The 12,815-nt window shown below is 39.6% G+C and overlaps 1 protein-coding gene across 2 annotated transcripts in view; it reads right to left on the reverse strand.

Moving 5' to 3' along the window:
• ACAP2 (ArfGAP with coiled-coil, ankyrin repeat and PH domains 2) overlaps positions 1-12,815 on the reverse strand; it is a 177,858-nt gene that overhangs the window by 9,123 nt on the left and 155,920 nt on the right. For both annotated transcript variants that reach the window (XM_033213108.1, XM_033213109.1), the window contains exons 17-22: positions 12,542-12,726; positions 11,553-11,645; positions 9,148-9,335; positions 8,595-8,704; positions 6,386-6,496; positions 2,151-2,212 (exon numbers count right to left, since the gene is read on the reverse strand). In XM_033213108.1, the coding sequence (XP_033068999.1) occupies positions 2,151-2,212; positions 6,386-6,496; positions 8,595-8,704; positions 9,148-9,335; positions 11,553-11,645; positions 12,542-12,726 (749 nt within the window). The remainder of the gene's footprint in view (positions 1-2,150; positions 2,213-6,385; positions 6,497-8,594; positions 8,705-9,147; positions 9,336-11,552; positions 11,646-12,541; positions 12,727-12,815) is intronic.

Consider the following 12,815-nt stretch of genomic DNA (forward strand, 5'->3'; position numbering starts at 1 on the left):
AAGGAAAAGAACAGTAACCGGAGAGCAACCGCTCTGCCATCTCACCATGTCCCCTGTCTAAGCATGAAACTATCCTGCTTTAAATATTAGGCCCTCTGAATGAGTTAAAAATCTAACCCTTTTCAAGATAATCCTCAAATAAATTAGAAAAATCTCAATTTTATTCTGATATACTATTTCCAGAATTCTGATCTTTTAACCTCTAAAATGTGAGAATGGTAGGAGAGCTTGTTTTAAAACAAGGCTTTTTTTTTCAAGTTTTCATTAAAATAAATTGGAAAAATCTTTTTTATACATTTTAAGTTTATGTATATATAAACTCAAAAATGACAGTGAAAGACATCTGAACGCTCCTAAATGATGGCAGCAGAAACCCAAGCAATTTGGGTGCAACTAGAAGTGGCAAGAACTTAGAGGCCCTCTCCTTTCACGCTTCCCAACTTCAGCGAAGAGTCTACCACTGACCACCTGGCTAATCAGCTGAGTGAACGTCATCAGCAAACACCTTAAGGAAAGAGCAGCTAACCAAACATTGAAGTTAAAAATTTCAGGGGGAAAATAACTGTTCAACTTAAAATCTTGAGGTTCACTCTTCTCTCACAAATAGCAGGTCATATTCTTTAAACAATTTTTATTTTAAAGTGCTTAAACACAAAGGCCTCAAAAATGGCCTAGTAATACTATCAGTTAAGAATATCTGTTACAAAATTATAACCTATTTAAAATCTAACATTCAAGTTTAAAACAAATGGGTGAAATCCAGAATTAATGCTAGAGCTTCACCCTTAATCAGTACTCTTACATCCTGGAACTTCATGAGCCGCCTAGTATTGTATGATCCATAGGATTAAAGTGGGACACTCTAGATTAGAAATATCTAGCTGAAGTGCCTCTATTCTTAACGTTCTTACTTGTTCCATATTAAATTAGGCCAAAAATAAGCAGTAGTAAATATGGTCCTCTGAGGAAAGAATGGCCTCACATTGATTATATATTAATCTCGTTAAAAATAAATGGCTGAAGTACAGAAATTTCAAAATGTATTTAAGCAGGAAGAAGAGATGATATTACCAGGTCACTTTAAAAATAATGTAACCATATTCATTTTTAAAAAACCAAACCTACTCATTGCAAACTGAACATTCTCAAGTATTTTAGTCATGAATTCCTGAAATTTTTTACTAATGTGCATATAAATTTAAAACAGAGGAATTCACATACTCAAATTCATGAAACAAGAGAACCAATAACTACTCTCTTCTCTGTGAAAAATGTCTAATCAACGTGTTCATCAAAGAGAAGAATCTGATGGGCAATATTTCTTCCTTGACATCTTGATTCAAAGGTGAAAATTACTCAAAATGAAACTCGAGGTGACCATGAATTGAAATTTCTCAAGTAGAATAAATCTACTCTGCCATCAGCTGCAAAAAGGATTGTTCTAAATAATTCCACTTATCTAAGGGATAATGTACAACTGCCTGGAGGCAAAGCTTAGCTTTAGATAAAATGAGACCTTTGCCCTCAGTCTTTCAAACTAGCTCCACTCACATCATGGACTTCTCCACCTGGTGAATTTTCATTTTAAATCTTCAACTCATTTTTAGATTGTAGTACAAAACTCATCAGTAAATGTTTTCTTGGTATTTTCCATACTGGCTTTTTATATGCCAGACACATGGTGATTTTTTTTTTTCCCTGAACGTAATTTATAGAAATTCCCTGAATAACAAAAAGAAAACAATTTTGTTAAATTCACTTGACAGCTAAAAAGAATTCCAAAAAGAAAACAATGATTTTGCTGCTGTAAGTATATAAAGAATATTTTTACCATTCCATTCACTTCACTGGAATGTATATGGAAGACATCTGTACAGCAAATAAAGAAGTCAGCAGCCAGAGTTAAATAGAGCAAGTCAATGTGTACTGTCAAAGGAAGAGTTACGAATTTTTAAAGGCCCAGGATTAGCCACCCAAGGATTCAGTTAAGTACAGTACAAAGCTAACAACTCACAATTTACAAGTAGGTTATAAAAACTCTATAGTATCACATTAGTTAAAGACCTATGAATCTTCCAGTTGTAAACTGATAAATTCCTGAATGCATTTCTTATACTGCATTTCAGTATGGTTATTAGTAGAATATTGACCTGGCTGTCCATAAAGTCCTTCTGATTCCCGCATCTCTTCATTCATTCTTGCTAAACGTAACCTAAAAATAAATAAAATAGTGTTTTAGATGACATTATACAATGTCATAAATAAAGTCTATAAACAGGTAATACATGTACTAATGTAAATGACTTTTATTTGCCATTAAAATAATCTGGCTTTTAGTTTATCAAACCCAGCAATCTGAGGTACAAAGATAACTATCTCACCTTCATACAATTCTCATGAGAAAGGACAACAAAACTTTTCCAACCACTGCATTTTAGTTCTACTTCAGCAGCATCCCTGCAGCACCTCTAGTGGCTTGCTCCCTCCAGATGCCTGAGAATTCCTGGCTCTTACAGCAACCTGTCAAATTTTAACTGCCAGCTGTTGAAATTATTGCTTCTACAGTGCAGAAGTGAGACTCTGTCATAAGTTCACTCTGGTTCGCCCTGAAGTGAGGTCGTTCCAGACATCTAAACAGCATGTGTCGCCTCTAAATACTGGGAATATATTTTGATATACAAACATTATAATAAATGACTGGGTTATCAAGAATTTCCCAACATTACCATATTGCTTATATATTCTTTTTAGGTTATTCATCTTGGCAGCAGATGACACGCAGCACCAGGTTCAGAAGCTAAGTATTGCCTTTAAGCAACATTTTAAAATAGACAAATACTGTGTTTGGTACCCCTCTCCTACTCTACCTCTCGTCTGTCCCTCTGGGCCACCGAATCTCCACTGCCTTCTCAGACCTCCATCACCCTCTTCTGAAATGTTCTCTCTGGCAACTGCAGCGTGTGACATGGAATTTTCCTGTCTTCAAAGTTCCACAATTCCCTTCATCTCCTCACTTGACCACTCTGTGTATTAACAACAGTTCCACAAATCTTCCTTTGGCATTTGGGTTTTTACAGAGGATGCTTACTTACAAAAATTCTTAAGTGAAACTGAAGCACTCACACCAAGTAAAACAAGAAAATTTAGACGATCTGAGAACAGATTATTTTTAAGGGAAGGGTCCATTGCTATACAGGTATTGCCTTGGAAGCTGCCTGCAGAGCTTCTTTATATCATTCCTATCTTTTCTTGAATAACTTATCTTTCTTCTACTGTCAATCTGTAATGATTTAAGAGTTCTACATTTTCCTGCAATAGCCTCCATAATAACAGTAACCCCTCCTTGGGGGAAAGGATCTGAGAAAGTATGTTTTGCCGTTTTGATGTTTTATTTGGCAGAAGAGTGACATATGAGAGGTCAAGAATTCTCAGCAGGAGCTCAGGAGTTTGAATGGACCTATTTCTTCTCCAGTGATGGGGGATAAGCAATTATGGGCTTCATTTAGCCCAGGATAAAATAAGTAAGTGACAATACAAAATATGCTTGAGATTTCCTACATAATAAGGTATATAGGTGGCAATTAATTTTCTGAATTCCATGTGTAATAAACTACTTTGATCTGATATGTAAATCAAATTAAGACCTCAAAATTATTTAAAAGATCACATTAAATTTTATTCAAACATTCAAAAGCATGCATTTTAATCTTAAAATTAATCAAGTATTCAGGTAAATAATTTTTTTTTTCTCGTTCATCCTCCCAAGTAGCTATGACTACAAGCATGTGCCACCACACCTGGCTAATTTTTAATTTTTTGTAGAGACAGGGTCTCGCTGGGTTGCCCAGGCTTTTCTCCGGTTTCTGGGCTTAAGCAGCCCTCCCACCTCAATCTCCTGAGCAGCTTGGATTGGGGCGGCAGCACCTGGTTTTATGTGGACAATTCTTTTTAAAAACAAGTACAAATTCCTACCACTGCCCAGAGGTAATGGAACTTCTCAAATTACTAACATCAATGCAACTGTCTTGCCTACAGAATTGTAGAATCCTCTAATTCTCAAGGTAGTAGAATAATTACCTGTTACTCTAACAATCCCAGCCTCTGCCCTCATACTATACAAAAAGATAAAGAAACCATTTCAGCCGGGCGCGGTGGCTCACGCCTGTAATCCCGGCACTTTGGGAGGCCGAAGTGGACGGATCACCTGAGGTCAGGAGTTCAAGACCAGCCTGGCCAACATGGAGAAACCTCATCTATTAAAAATACAAAATTAGCCAGGCATGGTGGCGCATGCCTGTAATCCCAGCTACTCAGGAGGCTGAGGCGGGAGAATCGCTAGAACCCGGGAGGCAGAGGTTGCTGAGCTAAGATCGTGCCGCTGCATTCCAGCCTGGGCGACAAGAGCAACACTCTGTCTCAAAAAAAAAAAAAAAAGAAACTGTTTTAAAGTCACTGGTTTTCTGTTTCTGTATCAGGCAGTATAGCACAAATGGCTAAGAACATGGGTTTTAGGGACACAATTCTTGGTTTCCAATCCCAACTCCACCACGTACTAACATCTCAAATGATCTATGGCTTGGCTTCTTTTTCTATAAAATGAAGACAATATTAACAATATCTTCCTCATAGAGTTGCTGCAAGAACCAAATAAGTTCATGCATTTAAAGTGTTTAATACGTTTAACGTGCTTAGAGAAGTACATGGCACGAAGTAAATACCAGCCAACTTCGAAGTTCACACAATGCACAACGCTATGTTAGCATTCTGTGGAAGTGCAGTTGGCTGTCTTTCTCTGTGGGTTCAACCAATCACCAATGCAAAATAATCAGGGGAAAAAAGGCAATAAAAAAATAACCATACAACAATTTAAAAATACAAATAATCGGCCAAGTGTGGTGGCTCACACCTGTAATCCCGGCACTTTGGGAGGCCGAGGTGGGTGGATCACCTGAGGTCAGGAGTTCAAGACCAGCCTGGCCAGCATGCTGAAACCCGTCTCTACTAAAAATATTAAAAAATTAGCTGGGCATGGTAGTGGGTGCCTGTAATCCCAGCTACTAAGGAGGCTGAGACAGGAGAATTGCTTGAACCCAGGAGATGGGAGGTTGCAGTGAGCCAACATGGTCCCACTGCAGTCCAGCCTGGGTGACAGAGTGAGACTCCGTCTCAAAAATAAAAATAAAAATACAAAATAATCACTAGGCACAGTGGCTCACCCCTGTAATCCCAGCACTTTGGGAGGCCGAGGTGGGCGGATCACTTGAGGTCAGGCGTTTAAGACCAGCCTGGCCAACATGGTGAAACCCCGTCTCTACTAAAAATACAAGAATTAGTAGGTTGTGGTGGATCACGCCTGTAATCCCAGCTACTAGGGAGGCTGAGGCAGGAGAATCTCTTAAACCTGGGAGGTAGAGGTTGCAGTGAGCCAGTGCAATCCACTCTAGGCAACAGAGCGAGAGTCGGTCTCAAAAAAATAAATAAATAAGTAAATACAAATACAAAACACTATAGTATAAAAACTACATAGCGGCCGGGCGCGGTGGCTCAAGCCTGTAATCCCAGCACTTTGGAGGCCGAGACGGGCGGATCACGAGGTCAGGAGATCGAGACCATCCTGGCTAACATGGTGAAACCCCGTCTCTACTAAAAATATAAAAAAATTAGCTGGGCATGGTAGTGGGTGCCTGTAATCCCAGCTACTAAGGAGGCTGAGACAGGAGAATTGCTTGAACCCAGGAGATGGGAGGTTGCAGTGAGCCAACATGGTCCCACTGCAGTCCAGCCTGGGTGACAGAGTGAGACTCCGTCTCAAAAATAAAAATAAAAATACAAAATAATCACTAGGCACAGTGGCTCACCCCTGTAATCCCAGCACTTTGGGAGGCCGAGGTGGGCGGATCACTTGAGGTCAGGCGTTTAAGACCAGCCTGGCCAACATGGTGAAACCCCGTCTCTACTAAAAATACAAGAATTAGTAGGTTGTGGTGGATCACGCCTGTAATCCCAGCTACTAGGGAGGCTGAGGCAGGAGAATCTCTTAAACCTGGGAGGTAGAGGTTGCAGTGAGCCAGTGCAATCCACTCTAGGCAACAGAGCGAGAGTCGGTCTCAAAAAAATAAATAAATAAGTAAATACAAATACAAAACACTATAGTATAAAAACTACATAGCATTTCCATTGTATGAGGTGTAATAAGTAGAGATGATTTAAAGTATATGGGGGGAGGTACGTAAGTTACGTGTAAATACATACCATTTTATATAAGGGACATGAGCATATGTGGATGTTGGTATCCACAGGGTCTTGGAACCAATTCACTGTGGATAACCGAGGGACAACTGCAATTCACTGTATGGAAATAGTCAAGTAAAAGGGAAGTACTTACAAGGTTACTATATCAGCATTGGCTGCTTCCACAGCTATACTCAAAGGGTCTTTCCCTTCTTCATCGGTGGCATGTTGATTGGCACCTCGTTTTAGGAATAAACATACCTGCCTGTTTAAGAAAACAGCATTTTTGAGATATTGTCAGTAAGAAAAAAAAATCAGTATTCACCTTAAAAAAGTACTACTTAACTTAAAGAAATAACATTTTCATTAGGAAATTCTTCTTTCATTCTACAACTATTAATTGAACACTAACTCTACTAATAAAAGCTTATCAAGATCAACATTTTATAAGTCTCAAGGTATTTTTGCATACATTATCTTATTTAATCTGGTGCTATAAAGACAGCATGGTGGATATATAAGGTGTGGTCCCTACCCTCAAAGAGTATCATAAAAAGGCCGGGCCACAGTGGCTCACGCCTGTAATCCCAGCACTTTGGGAGGCCCGAGGTGGGTGGATCACGAGCTCAGGAGATCGAGACTATCCTGGCTAATACCGTGAAACCCTGTCTCTACTAAAACTACAAAAAAAAAATTAGCCTGGCGTGGTGGCGGGTGCCTGTAGTTCCAGCTACGCAGGAGGCTGAGGCAGGAGAATGGCGTGAACCTGGGAAGCAGAGCTTGCAGTGAACCGAGATCACACCACTGCACTCCAGCCTGGGCGAGAGCGAGACACTGTCTTCCAAAAAAAGAATATCATAAAAAGATGCGCACAGGTATCTATAAACCTAAATGAAAAAAGATCACTCAAGGTCATTATTTGAAAATGAAGAAAGCCAAGGCAATGTAAACTTCACAATAATGATAATACAACAGCAAAGAATGGGAAGTAATCTTGCTGTACTCGCAAATATTAATTACTTGAATAAACTGATAAAAATTTAAAAATATGAAAGAATGACTAAATGGAGTCTATGAAATAAAATGGAAAGAATTTTGATAGTTTAAGAAGAAAATAATGGCTGGGCAAGGTAAGCACCTGTAATCTCAGCTACTCAGAAGGCAGAGGTATGGGGTATCACTTGAGGTCAGAAGTTCAAGACCAGCCTGAGCAACATAGCAACACCCTGTCTCTAAAAAAAATTTAAAAATTAGCCAGGAGTGGCAGGGAGTGCCTGTAGTCCCAGCCATTGGGGAGCTGAGCTGAGGCAGGAGACCCTGAGCCCCAGAATTCAAGGCTGTGGTGAGCTGTGAATGTGCCTATGAACAGTCACCACACTCCAACCTGAGCAACACAGTGAGACTCCCATCTCTTAAAAAAAAGAAGAAAATACAAAGGATGAGTTAAGTACTACCTTAAATACTACCTTTTTCAAGTGTAGAAAGTTTTATTGATGAAGTTGTCAGACTGAATCTCCTTGCTCCTTGCTGATAGAAGAAAACAAGCCATGATAAAAATGCCCAGACATGGCCGGGCACGGTGGCTCATGCTTGTAATCCCAGCACTAAGGGAGGCTGAGGCGGGCGGAACACCTGAGGTCAGGAGTTCAAGACCAGCCTGGCCAACATGATGAAACCTCATCTCTACTAAAAATACAAACAATTAGCCAGGTGTCGCAGCACACACCTGTAGTCCCAGCTACTCAGGGGGCTGGGGCAGGAGAACAGCATGAACTCAGGAGGCGGAGGTTACAGTGAGCTGAGATCAGGCCCCTGCACTCCAGCCTGGGTGACAGAGCAAGACGTTATCTCAAAATAAACAAATAAATTAATTAATTAACAAAAATAGCCAGACACAGGGCTCACGCCTATAATACAAGCTACTAGGGGACGATCGCTTGAGCCCAGGAGTTCAAGGCTATAGTGAGCTATGATCACACCACTGCACTCCTGCCTGGGCAACAGGGTGAGAACCTGTCTCTAAATAAATGAAGATGCTATTTTAAAAACATTTTAAAATAAGAGCTTCTTGCTTATCTGCCATGTAATAATCGGATACCCTGAGATGTCTTATTAAGAAACAAGCGTTTAAGACACAAATTTTTCATATAAAGCCAACATTTTCTTTCATTATCTGAAAACCAATAGTAGCTTTTTCAGAATGAGATTTTTTTAACTTTCAAATTCCATCATGACAAAATAAGTCATGGAACACATCTCTTTACAAACACTACCTAAAAACTTTAACCTGAGAAAAACGAAAATATTAATTCAAAATAATTTTTCAAATAAAGTCTCCTTAAATATTAAAGCACTGCAGTTACCCTGTGTGCCCTAAGACGGTGGCATGGTGCAACGGTCCCCGCCCTTGGACATCTCTTTGGTTGACATTAGCACCATTCTGTAGGAGGAACTCACATGTCACCAAAGAGCCCTTAAAGGAAAAAAGAGGATAACTATATACAAAAGCAAATAACAAGAAACAGTAATACATTTCTTTTTAAAAACAGTTTTCTTTACTCAAATAGTATTTCCATTTCATTCTCTCCAAAAGAAAAAATATCCCTCAGCCAAAGCAGAGAAATTATAAATTACATAATTTTCTTCCCAAGAACTAATTCTAAGAGATTCATTTGCAGTTTGTGAACTAGCAAAACACACTAGATACTTTTATTATCAGAATTCTCTTCCACTGTAAAAAAACTGTTGAAACAATCGAAGTGATGCTCAGAAACCACTACTATTAATAGCACAGAGGTTCCTTCTATTTTCCAACCCATCTCTTGAAGCAAAGATAATACTAAAGCCAGTTCAGAACGTATTACGATTTTTTTTATATTTGATTGCTATTGAAAATGTCATTGTATAAACGCATACCCCTAATACAGCCTGAATAAGTGGTGTTGCTTTGTTTTCCTCGGAATTGGCCCAATTCACATCTGCGCCATGAGCCAAAGCCTCAGCCATTTTAGGAAGGTTTTTTTCGTATGACGCCCTATAAAGCTGAAGGCCTGGATTAAGATGTTTCGAGTCCAGAAACACAGAAGAATCTTGCCTTTCTCCTTCTGAAAAGCAAACACAAATACATCAACAGAAATGAGCTCCTGGCAGAAAAAGAAAAAAATATTTAATAGGTATAGTTCCAGTTTTACAAGATAAAAAGAGTTCTGTGGATGAATGGCAGTAATGGTAGCACACTAATGTGAATACACTTAATGCCACTAAACCGTACACTTAAAAATGGTTAAGATGGGCCGGGCACAGTGGCTCACGCCTGTAATCCCAGCACTTGGGAGGCTGAGGCGGGTGGATCACTTGAGGTCAGGAGTTCAAAATTAGCCTGGACAACATGGTGAAACCTCTTCTTTACTAAAAATACAGAAATTAGCCAGGCATGGTAGCGGGGACCTGTAATCCCATCTACCTGGGAGACTGAGGCAGGAGAATCACTTGAACCTGGGAAGCGGAGGTTGCAGTGAGCTGAGATTGCACCACTGCACTTCAGCCTGGGTAACAGAGCGAGACTCAGTCTCAAAAAAAAAAAGGTTAAGATAAATTTTATGTGCATTTTATCACAATTTTTAAAAAATAAAGCTATGATATAAGAAACCATTAATCTATCATAATGAGCTTATGGGAGATTTTCACATAGATATTCGCCAACATTCCACCTTCTTCTCCTATGAAGACAATCACTGCTATGTCAGGCCTTTCTGTTCTTGCCAGTATCCAAGGGACAGGCTAATTACTCTGTACTAGATTAAAATTGAGTATATTCCTAAATGTCGGGACTTAAGCAGCAGCAAGAATCCATAAAAACTTTTACTACTAGACCAAACCTCCCTTCATTCCTAGGATGGTCTAATACCATCCCAATTTGCACTACAAGCACTTCAAATAATTTGAAGAGTGCTGACTCCCCTGAGTATTCTGCAGGACCAAAATCACTGAAATCATGGAGGAGAGAACAAAGGCGTACAGCACAAATCAAAAGAGAAATCTAATGGGGAGGGAGTTGCTGATCTCGTTCTCCTGATAGGATAGCCACAAGGAAAGATAAAGGATAATAAGACACACAGTTCATGTGGATTAAAAATTATCCATGGCAATTGGTAAGGCACTTTTAGCACATACCACGAGGCTTGGAAGAATGTACAATTATGGGTCAGGTGTGCTGGCTGATGCCTATAATCCCAGCACTTTGGGAGGCTGAGACAGGTGGATCACTTGAGGTCAGGAGTTCAAGACCAGTCTGGCCACCATGGTGAAACCCCATCTCTACTAAAAATACAAAAATTGGCTGGGCATGGTGGCACACGCCTGTAACCCAGCTACTTGGGAGGCTAAGTGGGAGAACTGCGTGAACCCAGAAGGTGGAGGTTGCAGTGAGCCAAGATTGTGCCACTGCACTCCAGCCTGGACAACAGAGTGAGACTCAAAATAAAAAATAAAATGTAGGCCAGGCGTGGTGGCTCACGCCTGTAATCCCAGCACTTTGGGAGGCCGAGGTGGGTGGATCACGAAGTCAGGAGATCGAGACCATCCTGGCTAACACAGTGAAACCCCGTCTCTACTAAAAATACAAAAAAAAAAAAATTAGCTAGGCATGGTGGTGGGCATCTGTAGTCCCAGCTACTCGGGAGGCTGAAGCAGGCAAATGGCGTGAATCTGGGAGGCAGAGCTTGCAGTGAGCAGAGATCACACCACTGCACTCCATCCTGGGTGACAGAGTGAGACTCCATCTCAAAAATAAATAAATAAATAAAAATTTTAAAAATGTATAAACAATATATAACTAGAACAGAATTTCCAAATATGAAGAAATCGCTGCTTTCTCATTTAAGAGTATTACTCCTCCCCTAGTTACCTTCTAAAAGACTAACCACTTCCTTTAAAATATTTCATCAAGAGTAGGGCCGGGTGCTCAAATCCCAGCACTTTGAGGGGCTAAGGCGGGTGGATCACAAGGTCAGGAGTTTGAGACCAGCCTGGCCAACATGGTGAAACCCCCTCCCTACTAAAAACACAAAAATTAGCTGGTTGTGGTGGTGGGTTCCTGTAATCCCAGCTACTCAGGAGGCTGAGGCAGGAGAATCACTTGAAACTGGAAGGCGGAGGTTACAGTGAGCCAAGATCCCAACACTGCACTCTAGTCTGGGCAGTAAAACTCCATCTCAAAAAAAAAAAAATATATATATATATATATAATCAAGAGTAGACATTTACCACATGCATTTTTCAGCAAACAAAACCAATTAATATTGAGTTTCATCAGAACTCACCAGGTTCATATAAACTATTGGCTGACACTGTGGAGGGTAAAGATTCTCTTCCATCATCAGAGCTCTGCTGAATTCCACTGTCATTACTTTTGACTGTTTTAAAGAAAAATTAACTAATGATTAAAGTTCATGCCATTTAGAAAACAATCTCCCACAAACAAGGTTTTAAAATGAGCTCTTACACATCAACATGAACTCAGGCACCACGAGTAGAATGTGTTTAATATAATTTTAACCCTTTTCAACACTTAGCTTATCAAGATATAAATCAATCACAAAACCTGAAAATAAACTTATTTTCAGAGTTGTAACACATCTCATTACTCCATAATATGTCAGGGGTAGTAAAGAGCTGAATTTAAGATATGAACGGTAAGAATGTGTAATTCTCAGACAATGGGTAACATCTACAGAGATGGCCACACCGCACAATGACCACTGGCACAGACTTGGAATGCTCCCCAAGAGTAGTACTTACTACTACGCAGTTTTGAAGAAGTATCAAAGTAGGAGAAGAGTGAATCTAGCTCATCAGGACAAAACAGAGACTCCCGCCTGGCCTCGTCGCTATTTACAGCAATCACTGGGGACATGCAAGTTAGCAAAGCACAAAGCAGGCCGTAAGAAGGGAAAAGGGCAGGAAAAAACGTTACTGGGAAAAAATTTAGGAGGAAAAATAGGAAGGAAATCAGGTAGTTAATCAGATACTTAGGGCTTTTGGAATGTCAGGTTTACAATTCCCATCTCCCCTTGCATTTTAAGCAGTTTTATTCTTTAGAATATACATATTACCTAGCAAGGTGAAATATTATGGCGTTGTTTAAAGTTAACTATTTTAAAGACATAGAAATTCAGTTTTTCTTAGAATATGTAGAAGGGAACAGGTTTTTAACATTAAAAAATACAACAATGGCTATTAGTTCAGGGATTATAAAAGTGATCTGAGCTTAAGAAAACAGCTATAGACACAGTAAGAAAGTTTGCAATACCTGAACTTTGGGCAGATGCTCTGACTTGGTCCCCTGGCCCAAATTTAGAAATGCTCAGCCTCTTTTCTTCAGAACTTTTAGAGACAAACTTTTTTTGCTGCTCAGGAGGTGACAATGATATAGAATATTTATCCACAAATTTCCTCTCCACATATTTTGCTCTGATATATGCCTCCTTTTCCTGTCTGATATACATAAAAAGTCACGATATTTTGCTTAATCTCTTAGTATGGCTAATACCAAACAAGCCATTATATATTGAATATATTCAAAC

Source organism: Trachypithecus francoisi, unplaced genomic scaffold, assembly GCF_009764315.1.
Source record: "Trachypithecus francoisi isolate TF-2019V2 unplaced genomic scaffold, Tfra_2.0 Lachesis_group0, whole genome shotgun sequence".
Lineage (NCBI taxonomy): Eukaryota > Metazoa > Chordata > Mammalia > Primates > Cercopithecidae > Trachypithecus > Trachypithecus francoisi.